Genomic DNA, 23008 nt, shown 5'->3' on the forward strand with positions numbered 1-23008 from the left:
CTCTGGCAGAGCAGCGCAGCCCTGCCTGCCACCTGTGCCTCGGCTCCACCTTCCAGTCTGCCCAAGCCAGAGAAGTTGGCTCCAGTGGTTAAGGGTGCTTGTTCTTGCAAAGGACCTGGACTCAATTCCCAGTGTTGATGTGGAGACTCACCCCTTCCGACACCAGGCACACATGTGGTGCATAGACATACACGCAGGCAGAATTGTCACACGTGGACACAAAATAATAAAAGGAGCCATGGGTGTGGTAGATCTGAGGCGTGGTCCTGACAGCCAGCTCCACTTGCTTGAGGTTCTGGATGGGAGTCTGGAGGGAAGTGCCTTGGGTGCGGAGACTCACAAACATCTCTGTTTAGAGTAAAAAGGAGAAGAGGAGGAGGAGGAGACAGAGTGCCGCGCCTTCCTCAGAGGCAGCTTCCTTGGTTTCCACGCCTTCTGGCCTCTGGAGTCTGGATATGCCTTCAAGCCCTGGATCAGAGGACTCAGCCTTGCCCCAGATCCAAGCCCAGACGGGTGGTGCTGCCAGCCAGCCTGGAGGGTCCCTGGACACAGTGAAGATGCTGGTGCTGGAGGATGGCTCTGTGCATGCTGAGGGCAGCCATAGCACAGGCAGTGCCACAGAAGGCGGGGCTCAGAGCAACCCTGTTCCCAGTGACCCCAATACCACTAAGCCCTCAGTGGACAAGGGCCTGCCCGAAGGAGAGGAGTCCGGCCCAGCCCTTTCTGCTGGCGAAGGCCACCCTGATGCTTCCCCGAAGGTGCCATTACCTGTGAGCGGGACACAGGCTGCCTCGGAGGTGAGCAGTGGGGAATAGAATGGAGGTGGGCCACGGCTTATGCCCTTGGATATGTCTTTTGTTTTTGTTTTTTGTTTTTTGGAGACAGGGTTTCTCTGTGTAGCCTTGGCTGTCCTGGACTTGCTTTGTAGACCAGGCTGGCCTCGAATTCACAGTGATCCGCCTGACTCTGCCTCCCGAGTACTGGGATTACAGGCATGTGCCACCATGCCTGGCTAAAATAAAAGCTTTGTTTGTTTGGTTTGGTTTGGTTTTTGGTTTTTCGAGACAGGGTTTCTCTGTGTAGCCTTGGCTTATTTGTTTGTTTGTTTATTTGTTTGTTTGAAACATGCTCTTTCTATATAGTCATGGCTTTCCTGGAACTTGCTATGTAGACCAGGGTGGCCTTGAACTCAGAGATCCTCCTGCTCCTGCCTCCCGAGGGATGGGATTAAAGGCATGTGCCACCACACCTGCCTCCTTGACTATGTATTGTGGGTCCAATGGCTTCATTCTTACTGGCACGTGCCTCCCTGGACAGGGCAGGGTAGGGCAGGGTTCCACTTTCAGGTACGTACCTTACAGCTGGTGCTGACTGAAGCCACAAAGGCAAAGTGTTTCCTCTCGTCACTCAGGGTTTGGGTGGTCTCTGTTTCTTCCAGGCAACTGATACCTCATCCAAGGTGGCCATTCTAGTGAAGAAGGCTGGGAAAGAAGAAACCAGAGACAGTGCTCAGAAAGAGAAACCATTGCCTGTGTGTCCTGCTGACTCCAAGGACCAGGTAGAGGTTTGACTTGCCAGGAGGTGTCCAGTATGCAAGGCTCCTCAGTGTCAGCCATAGTGGTCCCTTCCTCAGCCCCCCAGGGTTGAGTCACAGACCATGGGAAGCGCCCTGACAGGGAATGGCATGTGCCAAGGCCCTAAGGTAGAAAGTTCTGAACCTGTTCTCAGAGAAGAGGGAAGCTGGTGAGGGAGAGGGAGGCCATGACAAGCAAGGTTGAAGAGGGTGCCTATGGGCCATGGTAAACAGCTTACTAGGACAGCTGTGGCCCTGGCTGATGTGTGCTTAACACCTTGTGCTAAGCACTGGGATTTAATTGCTTGTCCCAGGAAGCTGACCTCAAGGGCAAGCTGCCTGCCACAGGGAGGAAAAGAGGTGAAACTGGGGACACCCAACAGGAAGACCAGAAGTCAGAAGGGAACAGAAATTATTCAGCTGCTTTGAAAAACAAAAAGGAGCAGAAAAACCAGGCTGCCATCACACCGGAGGTTACAGCGAGGTAGGAGTGGACCCTTGCAATGTGCCCGTGTTATGGCACTGCCTGAGTCTTGCATAGCCTGTCGGTGTCTTTGGCAAGTTCATCTTCGGGAGGACGCTTTAGGTGTGCTCACTTGGGATCCCTTCCTGTTGGTCCCTGGGGCCTTAAAGTCAATGTGATCTCAAGGAACGATCTGTCCAGACTTCTATCCTATCCCACCCCCACGTGGGAGCTGGGTGGTGCCTCCTCGCTAACTGGGGAGAAGGAGTGCTCTGCTGGGAGCCATGCATCTGAACCTGAGTGACTGGCACTTGCACTTAGGGGTGTCAACACACAGCAGAGAAATAAAGATCTTGTGGGCGCACGTGCGTGCATGTGTGTGCGCGTGTGCTTGCCTGTATGCACGCATCTGGCAGCCACTGTTTCCTTCCTCTTCTCCCCAGCACACTTAACCCAGAGGATGCAGTCACCGTATACTTCCACGCCATCGTCTCCCCTGACTTTGGATTCAAACCTGACAACCACAGAGTGTGTGTCAGAGGAGGAGAGGGTCTCGGGAGGAAAGGCTGGGAAGATGCTTGCGAGATGCACTACACCAAGTGAGTACTGAAGGGCTTGGAGCTGTCCCCGTCACTCAGGGGACATCTGTCAGCAGCCTTGTAACCAAAGAAGCTGTGTGTGTTCCCTGACTTTGCTTCCTTTTTTTTTTTTTTTTTTTTTTTTCTTCTCCTTTTTTGGTTTGTTTAATTGAATTAGGGTCTCACTCTTTTTGCCCTGGCTGTCCCTGACAGTAATCTTCCTGCCTCATCAGCCTCCTGAGTTTCAGATTATAAGTCTGTATCACCATGACTGGTGGAAAATAAATGGTTTTTATATCTCTCTACCTCTCTATCTCTCTATGTATCCTTCCATCACTGCCAATCTGAAAATGAGTGTTTCACATACATTCTCTGGCATGCCTTTTCTTTGTTTTTTTTTACTTTTATGTGTATGAGTGTTCTATCTGCATGTACACCTACATGCCAGAAGAGGGCATCATATGCTAGTATAGATGGCCGCCATGTGCTTGCTGGGAATTGAACTCAGAACATTTGGAAAGGCAGACAGTGCTCTTTTTTTTTTTTTTTTTTTTTTTCTTTCCCGAGACAGGGTTTCTCTGTGTAGCCCTGGCTGTCCTGGACTCGCATTGTAGACCAGCCTGGCCTCAAGCTCACAGAGACCCTCCTGCCCCTGCCTCTGGAGTTGCTGGAATTACAGGTGTGTGCTCCCATGCCCGGCTCCGCAGACAGTGCTCTTAACTGCTGAGCCATCTCTCTGCCTGCATGCATTTCTTTTTCACATCTCACGGTGTCTTTTTTTTTTTAGTTGCTGGCTGGAAATCATGCCCTGTTCTAAAGGTGCTCTAGGCGTGGGCCTGGGCTTCACGATGAGCCCCTCTGGTAAATGACCATATTATGTTCCTCCACAGACACCTGCATGAGCTCGGGTCTCTCATTGAGGGCAAAATGGAGATTCCCAGGCAGAGCCTGAACAAGCCCATCCCTTACAAGTATGCCATTTACCGCGACAGCGACAGCAGCAGGAAGGATACAGCGGAATATGAGTTCATCTACGAGCAGCCACTGAAGAGAGGCGAGCACGTGAACCGCTGTCTGCGGGTTGTCGCTAACCTCTTGGGGAGCACTGGAGGTAAGCCCTCGGGGTCCCTGAGTGGGTCAGCTCACTCCCTGGGTCTCTGGGAGCAGACATCAGGGTTTGGGTCCTTTGCTTGGCACTGGCCCTGCCTTTGATGGGGAGCAAAGTTGCCTTTGGGAGCCAGTTTGTCTTAACCCTGTGTGTGAAGAACCGGGGCAGGGGATGGGGTTCCATCAAGATGTTGGAGAGAAGCAGCTGTGCAGAGGGTCCCTGAGGGTGGGGCAGGAGGGGCAGCTCCTGGCTCTTCCAGGACTGTGAGAAAGTGGCTTTGACAGTGACATGTAGGAGAAGAGGCAAGCGTCCTTTCCGTGTGTCGTTCGCGTGCGTCTTTATGTCATCTCCATTTGCTGGAGCTCGCAGACAGGCATCCTGGTCCCCCTGTGTTCTTGGGCGGAGCTGGCCTGTTCAGCCTGGGCCAGCAGCCACGGCTCTTCCTTCCATGGGCAGCAGAACTGTTGGAACTGCCGGGGCATGTCCCTTGAGCCAGAGTTGTTGAAGTACCATGGGGGACAGAGACAGGTGGAGTCCCTGCTGAGTCACAGTCCTCTGGCTTTGCTCAGTGTAGTTGCTTTTTCTTGGTACTGAGGAGGGAACCCCGGGACTCAACATTACAGAGAGAGAGAGCGGAGAGAGAGGAGAGAGGGAGAGAGAGGAGGGAGAGAGAGAGGAGAGGAGGAGGAGAGGAGGAAGAGAGAGAGAGAGAGGGCGCGCGTGTACCACAACTCCACAGCCCCCATGATTTTTTCTTCCCCTCCCCCCCTTTTTGAGACAGAGTTGCTCTGTGTATGTAACCTTGGCTGTCCTGGACTCACTTTGTAGACTAGGCTGGCCTTGAACTTAAGTCAGCCAGAGACTAAGTTGGCAAGAGAGCACGGTGTTCCTTAGACATGGCTGCTTGAAGACTCAGGTCCCAGAACCCTCGCCCTTGGCTCTTCCCAAACACTGGCTCAGTTCTACTGGCTTTGCCAAGGTCACTTCTCCCTTTGTTCTATTATCAGGGTCCCTGAGACAGTCTTGGATTGGTCTGGCTCCCCACATGTACATGTATGTGTGCCACATGTGTGCCTAGAAGCCAGAAGAGGGCACCAGATCCCCTAGAACGGGCTGCTTTGAGCCACCACACAGCCTTTCACAAGACCAGCCAGCAAGTGTCCTTAAGTATAACTATTGAGCCATCACTCCAGGCTTCTTTATTTTTTATTTTTTGGTTTTTCAAGACAGGGTTTCTCTGTGTAGCCTTGGCTGTCCTGGACTCGTTTTGTAGACCAGACTGGCCTCGAACTCACAGCAAACCACCTGCCTCTGCCTCCCAAGTCCTGGGATTAAGGGCATTGCACCACAACTGCCCGTTTTTTTTTTTTTTTAAAGACTGGGCCTCATGTAGCTCAGATTGGCCTTGGCTGTAGTGTCAAGGATGACCCAAAGTTTCCCATCTTCTGCCTGCACCTGCCAATTACCCGGCTCGCAGGTGTGCTCCTGCTGGCATGTTTGTGTGGTGCTGGCATCCAGGGCTTTGTACATGCTCAGCAAGCACTGTGCCAGTGCACTGCATGCCAGCGCAGGTTTCCTGTGATCGACTTAGGGCTGCACAGCCCGGGGCTAGCTGCTAGTTAGCTGGTCACCTGGGTTTTCCCTTCTTCATGCCTCAGCCTGCTCTCTTACATGTGTATCCTCCAAGGGAGGCCTGGCCTCAGGCCTTTGGAGTTCAGCCATATGAGGCTCTTCTGTCCCCTCAGACTGGCATCAATACGATGACATCATCTGCATGAAGCCTGGGAGGTGGCAGCAAGCTAAGAATCACATCACCGACGGCACGAGAAAGGAGCTGGTCAAAGGGAAGAAGCGTGCGGCTGCGGTCATGCTGGACCGCATCTTCAGTGTGCTCCAGCCCTGGAGCACCATCAACCTGCAGAGCTTCATGACCCAGTTCCAGCAGTTTTACTATGTGGTCCGAATACCTATGATCCACGACGGCCAAGGAAGGCCATGGTCCAGTCTCCAATATGAGGAGAGAGAGGTACCCGCTCCCCGCTGTATGTAACTAGTAGCTCTGGAATAGATGTCCCTTGGCTTAGATGACCCCTGGACTGAGTGGGCCAAGGAAGATGGGGGACAGGAGAACCTCATGCCATCCCCTCCTCAGGGGGTTCCTCTGTCCTCTGCCCGCCCCCAGCATTTGTCCTGAGCTCTCCCAGAAGGGGCAGGCTCTTCCTCACACCTCACCCACACCATCACGTGGCTGTTGTAGGTTACCTCCGCACACTCCCACCCTGCAGGGCTGGGGTCTGAGCATCTGTGTGCTTCAGCGGTGTGATGAAGCAGGCAAGAGGGAGGTCCTCCTTGGAGTGCTCCCTGCTCTGTTAGCAGCCTCTCAGTGTGCCCTGCTCGGCTCACACATCTTTCTCTCCTGGGTCCAGGTGGCGTTGAACCTGTGGGAGCACATGAAAAAGCAGATGAACCCATTCCTGGACAGAAGGAGCGAGGCGTCGCTGTCTGCCGACTGCCCTGTGAAGAGTAAACTGAAGTTGGGCCTGACCATCCTTTTCATGGTGGAAACAGTTGACTTTGCTGTGCCTACAGGGGATCTGCCCTCACTGTGTTGCCTCCTTACCCCAAGTGCTGGCTCGCCGGAAGCCCTTCATAATGACCTGAGCCCTGTCCTCAGCAAGCCTCAGATGTAATTACTGCTTATTTTTATTTGATGTGTATGGGTGTCTCACCTCTATATGTATGTTTGTGCACATGCACACCTGGAGCCCAAGATTGCCATAAGAAGGAGGTGGAAAGTGGGAACTAAGCCACATCCTCTTCAAGACCCACAATGCTTTTTTTGTTTGTTTTTTTGTTTTTTGAGACAGGGTTTCTCTGTGTAGCCTTGGCTGTCCTGGAACTCACAGTGATCTGCCTGCCTCTGCCTCCCGAGTGCTGGGATTAAAGGCGTGTGCCACCACCACCACCACCGCTGGGGACAAGGCTCTTATTCACCGTCTCTCCAGCCCTACTGTGTCATTGCCTCACCGTGTGGCCAGGCAGCACAGATTCAGGAGATTTCTGCCCTCAGCTTGCTGAGTGCTGTGGAGCTGTGGGGAGTGCGTGTCCCTCGCCCCAGGAGCTTGGCAGGCTGAGGTGGAGAATCCTGTGAACCTGCGAAGTTGAAGCCAGACGAGGCATCACTTGGAAAGGAATACGCGGAGTGCCAGACTAGCTTCTAGTGCTTCCACACGTGTCTCTCAGCTTCTGTGGAAGCCTCGGGGATGCGTCTCCTCAGCTCTGCGTGGGCCACTTAGTTTAGACAGCATGTTATCACTGCTGGGTCACAGCACGTTTGGAGGCAGCCTCCGTGAGCCCAGTGGCCCTGGCTTGGGCTCTCACAACATCCTTTGTGTCTGGTTTGACTAGGACATTGGTCAGGCAGCCTTCCCTGAGCAGCTTGTTCCTGGGCTTGTTGCTTCCCCAGCTGAGTAGTGGAAACCAGATGACTCTAGCAGGGTCTGCTCTGGGGATCCGTTGAGGGTTGCTCTAGGAGTGGGGCTGGGGTACCCTGTCTTTCTTACTACAGAACCATCCCCTGCCGTGGACCCTGTCCAGCCACGCAGTGATCACAGCTCACTGGGCCGTCCTCCCTCACTGGTTCTTCTGTTCCCTTCTAGATGGCGTGCGTACTTGACACAGCTGTGCCACAGGTGCATAAAGGAGGGCGTCAACAGCTGGCTGGAGACCTTGCCTGTCCTGCACTACTGCATGCAGCTGTCCACACCACCCAGGAAGGACTCTAAGAGCCAGCGTGAGGACATCTGGGCAGGCCTTGAAGGAATCGCCTTCCTACAGTTTCGGGAGAAAATGCCCACTAAGTGAGTTGAATAGCTGTGCACTGAGCCTGTTTCTGCCTCGGAGGGCAGGAGAGACAGCGTCCTCTAGCATTAGTGTGGAAAACATTATGAAGACAAATCTAAATGTCAACAGGCCAGAGAGAGCCACATGTTGATCCAGGGCTCTGTACATCTCCAGGCCAACAGCAGCATGTGTGTTTTGTGAGCTTTAAGAGTACCGATGCGCCGGGCATGTTGACGCACGCCTTTAATCCCAGCACTCGGGAGGCAGAGGCAGGCGGATCGCTGTGAGTTCAAGACCAGCCTGGTCTACAAAGTGAGTCCAGGATGGCCAAGGCTACACAGAGAAACCCTGTCTCGAAAAACCAAAAAGAAAAAAAAAAGAAAAGAGTACCAATACTAGTCTAGCATTGGAGGCAGAGGCAAGCGGATCTCTGTGAGTTCAAGGCCAGCCTGGTCTACACAGCGAGTCCAAGACAGCCAGGGTTATACAGAGAAACCCTGTCTCAGAAAACAAAACAAAATGAAACAAAAAGAGTACTAGTGACAAGAGATTGATTATTTATTGGTTACAACCTGTTATTGCCACCAACTAGTATTTTGGCACTCAGCTATCAGGTCAGGATGATGCCAGCCTCCTGAAGGAAGCCCCAGATGTGCTGTAGCCTGTCCCCTGCTGTCATACCTTTAATCCCAGCACTCAGGAGGCATAGGCAGCTGTGTTGCTATGAGTTTGAGGCCAGCCTGGTCTACAAAGCGAGTCCAGGACAGTCAAGGCTACACAGAGAAACCCTGTCTCGAAAAAACAAACCAAACAAACAAACAAAAAAAAAACAGAACAACAACAACAACAACAAAAAACCCAAATCTATACTTTTTCCTCTCTCTCTCTCTCTCTCTCTCTCCCCTCTGTCTCTCTCTTTCTCTCCTCTGTGTAGCCCTGACTGTTCTAGACTTACCTTTTAGACCATGCTGGCCTTGAACTCACAGTGATCCATCTGACTCTGCCTCTGGAGTGCTCGGATCAAAGGCGTGTGCCACCATGCCCGGCTCTCCCCCCACCTTTTACAAAATACCTTCATTGTTGCCAGCTGACGGAAGAGCCGTCTTGCATTTGACATACAAGCATGCATATTTTCAGCCTCCAATTTCTATAAGTTACTGAGTACAGGTTATTTGGTAGAACAGAGGTTAAGACCTCAGGTGACCCCGAGTAAAACCGACTGTTAACTGCACTTAGCCTTGCAGCATCTGTCTCTTAAGTAGGCTATGATGTGCTCACTCTGTGTTAGACAAACATTAGGGAGACCTGTGGTCAGGGTTGGGCGTAGCTCACGAGGGACACGTAGCCAGCGGGGAGTAGCCTTATGGTCAGGCTGGGAGCAAGTCCTGTGTCCCGGCCATGATGCAACTAAAGGCAGGCCTGTGGAGGCTGCTGTCCTTCCCTTACTTTAGGAGTAAGAGTGTTGTGCTGTGCTGTGGGATGTCATGGTGAGCCCTGGCCTCTGGGTGGGTGGGGAGGAAGGTCTTGCAGTCTTGGGTAGACAGGAGGACAGGGGTGGGGACTATGAACACCTTACAGTGTGCAGTGACAGTGGCCATCCAGTGGGGGTTGGGCAGGGCTCAGAGGCAAGACAGCTTCTGAATCAGAGCCTGCTGCAGCCTGGCCACAGAAACAGGTATGGGCTGGACACTGGGCACCGAGATCTCAGCTTCTGTCAAATGAAGCCATACAAAGCTGATGCTCCACCGAGACCTGCCACTGAAGGAGAGAGCCTTTCACGGTCCTGAGGGAATGGGCCAGCCATCAGCCTCCCCTTGGAATTCCACATGTGCCCTTGCTTTTGTTACATGCCTGTCTGATTGTGTTTTCCACGAAGCATTGCAGTCTTATAATCAGACCCTCCTGGCTTGTCTTACTCTGTGTCAGTCCTGACTGCTGCAGTCTCACACTGCGCCTCGTGCTGTCTTTCCTTAGGAGCCAGGCTCTCCAGGTCATGCAGCGCAGCATGGATCTGATGCACGTGGACAAATACCTCTTCCGTTCCTGGTTCAGCCTGGTGTCTCTAGAAAGCTTAACTTCCTACTTGGAAAACTCCACAGAGTATCTGAGTCACGCACCCACTTGGGTCCTGGACTGTTTCCAAGGAGTTTCATACCGGCTGCAAGGGCTGGGCAAGATCTCCCACCAAAACAAAAAGGTGTGTTGTGGGAGCAGACCAGCAAGTGCTGGCTCGGCAACAATAGATTAGCTGCTACAGGGCTGGGAGCGGTCAGTGGTCAGTGGCACAGGGCTGGGAGCGGTCAGTGGTCAGTGGCACAGGGCTGGGAGCGGTCAGTGGTCAGTGGCACAGGGCTGGGAGCGGTCAGTGGTCAGTGGCACAGGGCTGGGAGCGGTCACTGGTCAGTGGCACAGGGCTGGGAGCGGTCAGTGGTCAGTGGCACAGGGCTGGGAGTGGTCAGTGGTCAGTGGCACAGGGCTGGGAGCGGTCAGTGGTCAGTGGCACAGGGCTGGGAGCACTCAGTGGTCAGTGGCACAAGGCTGGGAGCACTCAGAATGGCACAGGGCTGGGAGCGCGCGCGCGCACACACACACACACACACACACACACACACACACACACATACACACACACACACGGGCATGTTCAGAGGTCTTCTCCTGGCGCAGTCCCTGCAAACACAGTCATGTCATGACCGCTCCTTCCCTTCTCTTCACTGTCTTAGGATGTTGAAAGCGTCTTTAAAATACTGATGCACCTTGTGGAAATTTATCAGGACACGTAAGTAGGCAGGCCAAGGGCAGCCTTGTCTTCCACACAGCTATGAGTTGCTCCAGCTTTGGCTGTTGAAACTTTAGCTCCTGAAGCCCTTGCTCCGCGTCCCTTCACTGTACTTATAGCTACTCGGGTTCTTGTTTTCACTAGAGGCCAAGTCAGGTTAGAAAAGTCAAACTTGGGGCTGGAGAGATGGCTCAGCAGTTAAGAGCACCACCTGCTCTTCCAGAGGACCCTGGCTCAATTCCCAGCACTCACATGGCGGCTCAAAACTGTATGTAACTCCTGTCACAGGGCATCTGACACCCTCACACAGACATACATGCAGTCAAAACACCAATGTGTATAACACAAAAATAAATAAAAAGAAAAGTCAAGCCTGCTTGTATTACTAACAGTCCCGCTGCTGTGATGAGAAAGTTGACAAAAGCAACTGCAGGAAAGGTGTGTCCTCACGCACTGTTGGCGGGGTACGAGCCACTCTGGTGGGGAGGTCCTGTCAGCAGAGGCGTGAAGCAGGGCTTGCCTTGCATCTGAAATCGGGACTGGTAGATGAGTGCTGGTGCTCAGCTCTTCTGCTGTTTCTTTGGTCTGGAGCTTCCATGAGCTGGAGTGAATGCCGGGACCCCGGACTTTGGGTCCTCGACACTGCAGCGTGTACAATTGACTGCTGAGCCCTTGCTCCAGACTCTGCCGATCTCCAGGCAGTGAAATCCCTGCTCCCTCCATGCATAAACACAGTAACAGGAACCTGTGCTTTTAGGACTAGGAGACACCACACACACAGGACTTGCTCCTTTTAACTTCTGTCTCCCTATTTCACTGATTTCTCTGCTCTCTCCTGGCAGGATCTTTGGGGACAGCCTGTTACTGACCTACCTGACTGAGTGTCTGACCATCCATGAAACTGTGTGCAAAATCACAGCTAACGTAAACCTCTATGAGATTCCTGCCCTGTCTGCTGAGCTTGTCTGCAAAATGCTTAAGATCAAACCTCCAGGGGTAAGTGCTATTGTATAGGAGGGGAGGGGCTTCTGACAGCTTCATTTTGGGGGAAAATATACATATATTTAAAGTGTATATATATATATATATCTCCCCCCCCCCCACACACAGGGTTTCTGTGTAGCCCTGGCTTTCCTGACCTTGCTTTGTAGACCTGTCTATGCCTCCCCAGTGCTGGGATTAAAGGTGTGCACCACTGCGCCCAACGTAAATGTGTATTTTTTCTTTTTAAGATTTATTATTTATGCAGTATTCTGCTTGCTTGTATGCCTGCAGGCCAGAAGAGGGCACCAGATCATATTATAGATAGTTATGAGCCACCATGTGGTTGCTGGGAATTGAACTCAGGACCTTTGGAAGAGCAGTCAGTGCTGTTAACCGCTGAGCCATCTCTCCAGCTCTTTTTATTGTTCTTCAAGACAGGGTTTCTCTGTGTAACCTTGGCTGTCCAGGGCTCGCTTAGTAGACCAGGCTGACCTCGAACTCACAGTGATCTGCCTGCCTCTGCCTCCCAGAGTGCTGGGATTATAGGTGTGTGCCACCACGCCCAGCTAGTTTTTCTTTTCAACTATATATGGTGGATATGTGTATGTAAGAGAGACAAAGACCACCCCATGGCATGGGTGTGGAAGCCAGGACAGCTTTTAAAGGGTCACTTCCACCATGTGGGTCTCGGGAGTAAACGCAGGTCATTAGGATGGATGGGACTGTAGATTCTGTAATCCCTCTCTCACGTGTCCTCAGGGTACGGAAGAGGGGATGGCTACACCAGCCAGTGAAGACTTGGTGACAAACATCTTCCAGGAGACCCTGAGCACCACAAGAATGTGGCTGCGCAACATGTTTAAAACCAGCATGTTCTATACCAGCCCGACCACTGTCCGGCTTGCCTATTCTGACGAGATGGCGGTAAGCATTTCTGGGAGCTATGAAACTGCCTAAGGCAACACAGGTGTGGACCTAACGGGCTGGGAGCCCTCACTACCGCCCCAAGATCTGTGACCATGGGCCCCTCAACCCTTGGCTGGGCCCGTGAGGTGATGGGGAACGCTGCCTGAGGCTGGGGATGTGGGCAGTGATGGCTGGACGTGTGCTGGGAAAGGAAGCTCTGTCGTGCTGTGCCCACAGCGAACACGGCAGCCACCAGTATGAGAGGCTCATCCTGAGGTGGCAAAGGAAAAGAAAACCCGCTGCCCAGAGCCTGGGGTTTGGATTTTGGTTGGATCTTCATTGTGTAAGATTTGACCGAGGACGGGAGTGAGGGAGAGCTGTGTAGGCCTCCAGGCCATCTCTGCAGCATGGGTGTCCGTCTTTTGAAAAGACACCGAAGGCGTTCTAATCCCCCATCAGTGCGCAAGTGGAGTGGGATAATGTGTACTTGAAATGTAGTTTCATTTTTTGTTTTTTTGTTTTTTTGTTGTTTTTTTTTGAGACAGGCTTTCTCTGTGCAGCCTTGGCTGTCCTGGGCTCGCTTTGTAGACCAGGCTGGCCTCGAATTCACAGCGAACCACCTGCCTCTGCCCCCCTAAAGGCATGCACCACCACGCCCGGCACACAGATTGGCATACAGATCTGCACAGGTCGACTTGACCATCAGCAGGCTGAGGGGCAACAGCACCCTGAGATGTTTGGTCAGGAAGTGCGAAGGTGTGTGTGGTTAAGCACCGGACACCTACAGTGCAATTTCATGTGGTTCAGTGTAGTGCGCGTTTTCCAAGGAAGTTTTAATCATGGGATCCTGGAAGGTGAATCAAGAGCTGGTGCTAAAATGATCGCCTGAATGTCTCACAACCATCAACATTATTAATGGAGGAAAGGACTTGATAGAAAAGACATGGCCACCCAAAGGCATGGTTAGTTAGGTCCTGACTGGCCTGTGGAGCAGCACAGCACAACACAGGACAGCTCAGCTCACACAGCACACCCACACAGCTCACCCACACAGCTCACACACACAGCTCACACACACAGCACACACACACAGCACACCCACACAGCTCACACACACAGCACACCCACACAGCTCACCCACACAGCTCACACACACAGCTCACACACACAGCACACCCACACAGCTCACACACACAGCACACCCACACAGCTCACACACACAGCTCACACACACAGCACACACACACAGCACACACACAGCACACATACACAGCTCACACACACAGCACACCCACACAGCTCACACACACAGCACACACACACAGCTCACCCACACAGCTCACACACACAGCACACCCACACAGCTCACACACACAGCACACACACACAGCTCACACACACAGCACACACACACAGCTCACACACACAGCACACACACAGCTCACCACACAGCTCACACACAGCACCACCACAGCTCACACACACAGCACACCCACAGCTCACAACACAGCACCCACACAGCTCACACACAAGCTCACACACACAGCACACCCACACACCACACACACACAGCACACCCACACAGCTCACCCACACAGCTCACACACACAGCTCACACACACAGCTCACACACACAGCACACACACACAGCTCACGCACACAGCTCACACACACAGCTCACCCACACAGCACACCCACACAGCTCACCCACACAGCTCACACACACAGCTCACCCACACAGCTCACGCACACAGCACACACACAAGCTCACGCACAGCTCACACACACAGCTCACACACACAGCACACCCACACAGCTCACGCACACAGCTCACACACACAGCTCACACACACAGCTCACACACACAGCACACCCACACAGCTCACACACACAGCTCACACACACAGCACACCCACACAGCTCACACACACAGCTCACACACACAGCACACCCACACAGCTCACCCACACAGCTCACACACACAGCACACACACACACACACACAGCTCACACACACAGCACACCCACACAGCTCACCCACACAGCTCACACACACAGCTCACACACACAGCTCACACACACAGCACACCCACACAGCTCACACACACAGCTCACACACACAGCACACCCACACAGCTCACACACACAGCTCACACACACAGCTCACACACACAGCTCACACACACAGCTCACCCACACAGCTCACGCACACAGCTCACACACACAGCTCACACAGCTCACGCACACAGCTCACACACACAGCTCACGCACACAGCTCACCCACACAGCTCACACACACAGCTCACATACACAGCACACACACAGCTCACACACACAGCTCACACAGCATACACACATACAACTCACATACACAGCTCACCCACAGAGCACACACACACCACTCACCCACACAGCTCACACACAACTCACATCTCACACAGCACACACACAAAGCTCACACAGTTCACGCACAGAACACACACAACTTACACACAGAACACACAGTTCACACACAGCTCACATAGCTCACACACACAGCTCATATACACGCCTCACACACAGAGCTCACAAAGCTCACACAGCTCAGAATCGCTCTCCATGCTTACTTACCCTTCCCGGTGAGATGAGTGCACGTTTGGGAGGAGAGGCCGCCTAGAAGGCACACCGGAGTAGGTGTTGTAATGTCCACACCTCACCCCCAAGTGGTAGGACATAAAGAATACCACTGTGTGTCAAAATAAAAGCCCAGGCTTCAGTGGCAGGAAGTGAGTCTACCCTTCATGCTCTCATGCCTGTTTGAAACTTTTCAGGATACGGATTAGGGGGAGACCCTTTCCAAACAGAGCGCAACCCGTCACACACCGGGAGGCTGCTGGTGGCACTGCATGTGTCGTAGTGACAGTGTAGAGCAGAGAGCCCTGTGGTTCTGCAAGTCTGTGCTCTGGCGCTTCATACTCTGCCATGCTAATATGAGCCTTCCTCTCCTCATGATGGGGTCTTCCTATGGCGTCCAGGTCAGCCTTAAACTCCTGGACTTCAACAATCTTCCTGCTTAGTCTCCCAAATACCTAGGAGCCCGGACCAGCAATCCTGCACTGGCCGTCAGTCTACCTTTCTTTTCCACCCTGTGCCTGTCACTTTCTAACTCTGCAGGTATGGCGACGGCTGGTAGAAATCGATTTCCCAGAGAAACACAGCTGGAAGGCGACACTGCTGGGAGACATGGAAGGGAGGCTCAAGCAGGTACCTGAGGCTGGGACACGCTTTGTGGGGGATGAAAGAACAGAGAGGAGACCAGCTGCCTCACACCCATGTGAGTGTCAGAGCTGATGGTGGTGAGGCAGGGGGTCAAGCCATGACTTTGGACATGTGTTTCTGATTTGGCAACTGTCTTTTGACCTCAGGAGAATGTCAAAGCTTTTGTGTGAAGACCAGGGACAGAGTTGTCATGATGGGGACACTAGTCATATATGGGGCAATCTTATATGCAGCAACAATGGGAACACACACACACATTTGCTGTTCAGTGTGTATGAAGGCTGGAGGCATGCAAAATCAGTGTTTTGTTTGTTTTTTTATTTTTTGGTTTTTCGAGACAGGGTTTCTCTGTGTAGTCCTGGCCGTCCCGGACTCACTTTGTAGACCAGGCTGGCCTCGAACTCACAGAGATCTCCCTCCTACTGCATCCAAGTGTAGTTTTTACATGATGTGTTTCATCCAAAACTGTCAAGTAGATCTTAGGAAAACACAAATAGAGGAAAATATCTTTTTTTTTTTTTTTTTTTGAGGAAAATATCTTATTTCTTAAAATTTACCTGTTTTCACAAGCTCCAGTGCTGGCAGTTTTGTTGTTTGTTTGTTTGTTTTTGTGTAGACGGGACAAAAGGCATTTTGAATTTTAGATTTTTGAGACAGCCTCTCTCTATCCCAGCAATTCCTCCTGCTATGGCCTCTCAAGCCTGGGACACAGGGAGGAGCCACCATGCCTAGCTACAGATGGTGGGGTCATTGTAGACATGCTTAGCGTGTGTGCATAGAACTTCAAAAAAATGGCAGGGGAAGACACCTGCTGCTTCCCTGGTGTGCATTAGTGAGGCACCCACTGACCATGCCTCCCCGCTGAGGCACCGCACTCACCATGCCTCCCCCCTTAGGTACCCCACTGATCATGCCTCCCCCTGAGGCACCCCACTGACCATGCCTCCCCCCTTAGGTACCCCACTGATCATGCCTCCCCCCTGAGGCACCCCACTGACCACACCTCCCCTCTGAGGCACCCCACTGACCATGCCGCCCCGGTGAGGCACCCACTGACCATGCCTCCCCGGTGAGGCACCCCACTGACCACACCTCCCCCCTGAGGCACCCCACTGACCATGCTTGAGGTACCCCACTGACCATGCCGCCCCCCTGAGGCACCCCACTGACCATGCTGCCCCCCTTGTCTGCAGGAGCGCCCTCGTTTGCAGATCTCCTTCTTCTGCAGCAGCCAGTGGCAAGATGGCGGAGTCCATGACAGCGTGTCCAGGAGCTTTGAGAAGTGTGTCATCGAAGCCGTGAACTCGGCCTGCCAGGTCACTAGCCATTCCTGCATGGGTTCACAGGGGTTTTCTGATACGACCTGCCAAAGCCTGCTTGTTCTGTGACCCTACAGGGTTGTGTCATCCCCATTTGTGTCCAGAGCCATAGGCTTATCACCCAACTCCTTAAGAAACAGCATTGGAGCCGGACGTGGTGACGCACGCCTTTAATCCCAGCACTTGGGAGGCAGAGGCAGATGGACTGCTGTGAGTTCGAGGCCAGCCTGGTCTACATAGTGAGTCCAGGATGGCCAAGGCCACATGTCTCAAGAAAGAAAGAAAAGAAAAAGAAAGAAAAGAAAAGAAAAAGAAAATGGAACAGCACAGGGGGCTGGAGAGATGGCTCACTGGTTAAGAGTGCCACCTGCTCTTCAGAGGCCCTAAGTTCAATTCCCAGGAACCACAAGGTGGCTTACAACCATCTATAATGTGATATGATGCCCTCTTCTGACCTGCCAGGTGTACATGTAGATAGAGCACTCAGATACATAAATTGATTTTTTAAAAAACCCATTGTTTCCTGTTCCCTGAGCTGTTAGGTGCCATGCAAAACCACAGCTCTGGGCCAGGTGGGGTGGCACCTGCGAGTATTTGGGAAATAGAAGCAGCTGGGTCTCCGAGTTCAAGACCAACCTTGTCTATGTAACCAGTGTCAGGCCAGCCAGGGCTTCATGGTGGGGCACGCCTTTAATCCCAGCACTCAGGAGGCAGAGGCAGAGGCAGGTGGATCACTGTGAGTTCAAGGCCAGCCGGTCTACAGAGTGAGTCCAGGACAGCCAAGGCTAACATGGAGAGATCCTGTCTCAAAAAACAAAACAAAACAAAAAACAAAAGAGGCATTGTATCTCAAAACAAGAAGAGAAGCCTCGGAGCTGTTTGCACAGGCCTTGTACCAGCCACCTTACATGCTGTACCTCAGAGACACTCCCGTGAGCATCACTGCAGGGTTGTCATTTTCTGTCAACTCATGCCTACACAGGACTGAGGCAAGGGCCGTGTTTATGGGAGGCACACTCACTAGCCAGCTTCTGTAGTTTAGCTCTGTCTACTGAGGCCCTTCATCATCTAGCTGGGTGTGAGGTAAACTCCCGTTTTCATCGTCTACCTGAGTTCCCTGAGGTAAGCTCTGGTTTCTGTATGTGGAGATCTGGCTTCCCAGACCATGTGGAAAAGAGACTGTTCTGTCCTAACTGACAGGCCTGACACCTTTGAACTCTGCTGGCCAGAGATGTTACGCTTCCTGCTTTTTCTGTTGTTGATGTTTTATTATTAGAGCAGTGCACTACACACACACACACACACACACACACACACACACACACACACACCATAGAGATCGGAGGACATCTTTTGGCAGACCCAAGGATTGGCCTCACATTGTTATGTTATTCACTGAGTCATCTCTCTGGCCTGAACTCTGCAATTTCCATTCTATAGTTTTTGAGTGTGTGGTGCTGAGCATCCGACCAGGGCTTTACACACGGCAGGCAAGTCACCTATTAGCAGTTGTTTCATACCCCAGTGAGCATTTCCTTTTGAGGTTTTTTCGAGACAGGTTTTCTCTGTGTTATCTGTCCTGAACATGCTTTGTAGACCAGGTTGGCCTCGAACTCACAGCGATCTGCCTGCCTCTGCCTCCCAAGTGCTGGGACTAAAGGCGTGCACCGCCACTGTGGACTACTTTCACTAGATTTGAAATATTATTGAAAGGAAAATTTTAAAAAGAAAATATTGCAAAAAAAGTTGCAATTAAAACAAACACACAGTCACATACTGAAATAACCAGCCCCAGCGACCTTCTCTGCAGGTAGAGTGGGCTGCAGGCCGTGGTGCGTTCCATCGGTCGTGTGGTTTTGGTTTCTCTGTCAGAAATGACTATGTTGTGCATCCACCACCAGAAACAAAAACATCCCCGACAGAGTCAGAGCTAGAGAGACAGTTAGCGTCATGTCCTCGTTCAGAACACTAGCTCATTGTCTACATTCAGTCCTCCAAGGATAACTTTAGAAAAAATTATTTAGGATAGCCCAGGCTGGCCTTGCATTTTCTGTGTAGCCTAGGCTGGTCTACGACTTCCACTTTCCAAATGCTAGGATTACTATTATGTACCACCATGCCCAGTTTTCATGTTTCCATTTATTATTATTAATTATTATTATTATTACTATTATTATTACTATTATTACTATTATTATTACTATTACTATTATTATTTATTTATTTATTTGGTTTTTCAAGACAGGGTTTCTCTGCATAGCCTTGGCTGTCCTGGACTCACTTTGTAGACCAGGCTGGCCTAGAACTCACAGCGATCTGCCTGCCTCTGCCTCCCGAGTGCTGGGATTAAAGGCTTGGGCCACCACGCCAGGCTCATGTTTCTATTTTAAAACAAACTAATAAGACATTGCTACATTTCTCCCTCTTTACGCATTTTCTTTGTAGTCTCAGACCAGTGTCCTTGAAGGGCTCACCTGTCAAGATTTGCAGAAATTTGGGACCCTCTTGTCTGCCGTGATAACCAAATCATGGCCTACGCACAACGGGGAGGCCGTGTTTGACGTGGATGAGGTCATCAGCTACCTGCTCACGTGCCCGGATGTGCGGCAGCTCTTCAAACTGTGTGGTATGTGCAGGCGTCCGCAGGGAGCTTGGGGGGGCTTGGGGAGGGTGGTGCTCTCGATTCTGGGGGCTCTGGGGGCTCTGGGAGCGAGCGGAACAGGACTCAAAACCCAACCTGACATTCAGCTGGCACAAGCTGATACAGGAAGTAGCGTGAATGGAGGGACCTGGACAGGCTTGGGCATCTTGCCCTACAGCCACCCTGTCCTCGAGACTGCCTCCTGACAGTCCCTCCGAAGGCCTCAGCTTCCAGATGAAGGGGTATGACGTGCAGAGCACAGGTAACGGCCTGGCTTTTGGTCTGCACATAGCATTAGGAGTTAAAGTTGGGCTGGGGAGGTGGCTCAGCAGGTGAGGTACCTGCACCATGGCAGCACCACAGGCTAGCTATGGCACCCACACACCTAAGGTAACCCCAGTGCTGTAGAGGTGGAGACAGAAAGACCCCCTGAGGTGAGAGTCCTGGGTTACTGTTTATGGACTGCTTACACATGCATTCCCGTATGCTCTGAGGAACAAAACAGAAAGTCCCACCTGAGAGTCCTCCCAGGATACACAGGCCCCAGGTGTTATGACTTCCCCCAGAATCTCTCGTGTGTCTTAAATAAGCTGCTATGTTTAGATCTTGTAGCAGGAATGTGCTGGGTTTGACACTAAAAGCCCATGTCAGGCTGTAAGTGTCATGTTGACTAGATCTTCGGACAGTCCAAAAACAGCCCCTCACGCCTTGTAAGATGTAAGGCAAAAAATGTGACCCCTGGGGCGGGTGCCGTGTGTATGCATTTGCTGTCAGCTTGAGTGAATCACATGTGTGTATTTTCAATTAAAAGCTTTTCTAGAAATTTTCACTAGAAAAGATAGTTCCCACACAGCTTCCCCAGCACTCATGGGCTGCCGTTCACATCTGCAATGTGTGGGCATGCCCTTTGTGATGGATGAACTGGTCAGTGTTGACACACTGTTGTCAAGTTTGTGGGTTCATAGGCCGCCCTAGGTTTTAGCAGATGTCTGATGGCATGTTTGGGGCACGGCAGTGTCAACTCCCCCGGGATCTGTGACACCTCCTCCCTTACTGTCTCTCCTAGAGTTATTTTCTAGAAGATCCTACTGTTGGAACCAGGTGACTGCCTGGGTTTTGGTCTGCAGATAGCAGCATTAGGAACTAAAGCTGGGCTGGGGTCAATCTGTGTTTGAAGGTCCCCGCATCTTCTTATTGCTTGATGCTGAGTTCTATTTTTATCCTAGGATAATATTCTGCTGAATGGAGCTCTCACTAGTTTCATGTCTTGTTGTTTTGTTGTTTTTATTTTTCTGAGTCTGGCCATGTAGTCTTGGCTGATTTGTGTAGGCCTGGCTGGTTTGGAATTAACAGATCCACCTGCCTCTGCCTCCCGAGTGCTAGGATTAAAGGCCTGCCCCACCACAGCCTGTCCCCAACATCATCTTTTAATTCAAATCTAATGATAACAGCAGAGAAATTTTCTAGGGGTTTAAAAAGTAAATATATGTCTACATGGGCTGTTGGTGGCCCACACAATGGCCAGGATCTGCGGCCATGCACAGGACATGCGGAGCCTGCGGCCGTGCACCATTCAAGTATCGGTGCAGCGGAAACTGCCTGGCCACCGCTGTGCCACATGGGGTCATCAGGCCTGCATGGTGAGAGGTGATGGGACCAGGAGACCCAGGTTCTGATCTGTGTGCTCTCCCTCCCATCAGGAACCAACGAGAAAATCATAGACAGCATCACTGAGGAAGGCAGGCAGCTGATGGCCATTGCTGAGTCTATGTTCCAAAAGGTGGCAAAGGAACTCGAAAACGGCACCATTTTGGTTGGACAGCTGGAGCTGATCCTTGAGCACAAAAGACAGTTTGTTGACATCTGGGACTTAAGTAAGTATCAGGTGGAGACATCACCTCAGGCTGCTGAGCAACAGCAAGAGGGAGACAGCTTGGGTGTGCCACTGAGCCTTACCTTTCTTCCTGGGGTCACTCGGGGCAGAAGCGACTAACTGGGGGTTCGGTGGCCTGTGAGTACAAACGGAAATGATCTTCCAGGACCAGCTGCGGGGAGGGATCAGCATTATTCAGGGAGCGGGAAGGTTATATAGAACTTTGGGGAGGGGTTGGGGATATCCAGGGTGGGACAACGTCATTGGCCAAAGGGCGCAAGACTTGACATGCCTTATTAACCTGCAGGGATGTTCCAGGAATCCCGGGTGCTTGCGGAATGGGGTCTTATTGGGAGATGGGGGTTTCTCCCAGTTACAAAATTTCCCTCAGGCAGAGGGTGTGGGGATCTGGTCTCCCCAGATCAGGCAGAGAAGAGGCAGCCTGGCTGACAAAGGGGTTCCTATATCTTGTGGAGCTCTGGGCTGTCTGGTCATGGAGGCCTGCAACCTCAGAGGCAGGGTCCAACAGCCACCTTGTGGGCGGATTGTGTTTCTGGGCTTTGTCACTGCCGGCACCTCTTCCCAGAAAGTTGAGGAATGTCATGAGAAAGCAGTAGGATGGTGGCTGTAAGAGCTTGCTCCGTTCCGTGCTGCCAAGTGCATGGCGCCACTGTTTTTGTAGACTGGCTCAGCAGAGTCTTCTTGGTGGCCCCTCACTGCCCTGAACATGGAGCATGTGCAGAGAGAGGCAGCAGAAAGCAGCCACACGGAAGACACACACAGAACTGTGTGAGCAGTCAACTTACTTTCCAGATAAGATGAGGCTGCCAGTCCAAGAGAAGGCCTGCAATGTGAAGCACTTGCTGGACAGGAGAAAGGATGATTTGCAGTTCCTCAAGCAAGAGAATAAATATGTGGAAAGCCTCCTGAGTCAGTTCAGGAGAGTGAAACACATTGTACAAGGTGAGTGTCAGGGTGAAGGGCAGGGAGGGCAGAGTGAGGATGGTACCCACACAGAGTCAGAGATGGGGGTGTCGTGTGTGTGTGTGTGTGTGTGTGTGTGTGTGTGTGTGTGTGTGTGTGTGTGTGAGAGCGCGCGTGCAGGCGTAAGCCACCACCGCCTGGCTGCATTTGAGTTTTCATGGAGAAGTGACTAGAGGAAGGGCTGGAACAGGGCTCAGGAGCTGGAGCAGGGCTCAGGAGCTGGAGCAGGGCTCAGGAGCTGGAGCAGGGGTCAGGAGCTGGGGCCAGGGTCAGGGCTGGAGCAGGGCTCAGGAGCTGGGGCAGGGGTCAGGAGCTGGAGCAGGGGTCAGGAGCTGGGGCCAGGGTCAGGGCTGGAGCAGGGGTCAGGAGCTGGAGCAGGGGTCGGGAGCTGGAGCAGGGCTCAGGAGCTGAAGCAGGGGTCAGGGCTGGAGCAGGGGTCAGGAGCACAGCACTAGTCTAGTGTAGCAAGTCAGTAGTTTGCCCATCCTGTTGTATGGCCACATTCCCAGCAATTAAGAGGTTGAGGCAGGAGGATGATCAGTTGAAGGACAGCCAGCCTACGTATTCAGACCTTCTCCTTTCCCTAACCAATAAAAGAGAAGTGGTATTAGTTGGTGGCGGCAGTGGCAGTGCACACCTCTAGCCTGTAGCCATTGGGAGGCAGAGGCAGGGGTCGGGGGTCTCTGTGAGTTTGAGGCC

General features: G+C 52.2%; 1 protein-coding gene across 1 annotated transcript in view; it reads left to right on the forward strand.

Moving 5' to 3' along the window:
- Rnf213 (ring finger protein 213) overlaps positions 1–23008 on the forward strand; it is a 99576-nt gene that overhangs the window by 14841 nt on the left and 61727 nt on the right. The window contains 17 exon segments of the mRNA XM_051159178.1: positions 357–857; positions 1460–1558; positions 1888–2057; positions 2480–2635; positions 3505–3725; positions 5468–5748; positions 6149–6408; positions 7382–7582; positions 9540–9762; positions 10289–10344; positions 11187–11340; positions 12088–12252; positions 15388–15477; positions 16686–16808; positions 19257–19437; positions 21153–21326; positions 22139–22288. Coding sequence (XP_051015135.1) covers positions 357–857; positions 1460–1558; positions 1888–2057; positions 2480–2635; positions 3505–3725; positions 5468–5748; positions 6149–6408; positions 7382–7582; positions 9540–9762; positions 10289–10344; positions 11187–11340; positions 12088–12252; positions 15388–15477; positions 16686–16808; positions 19257–19437; positions 21153–21326; positions 22139–22288 — 3205 coding nt within the window.

Source organism: Acomys russatus, chromosome 16 (assembly GCF_903995435.1).
Source record: "Acomys russatus chromosome 16, mAcoRus1.1, whole genome shotgun sequence".
Lineage (NCBI taxonomy): Eukaryota > Metazoa > Chordata > Mammalia > Rodentia > Muridae > Acomys > Acomys russatus.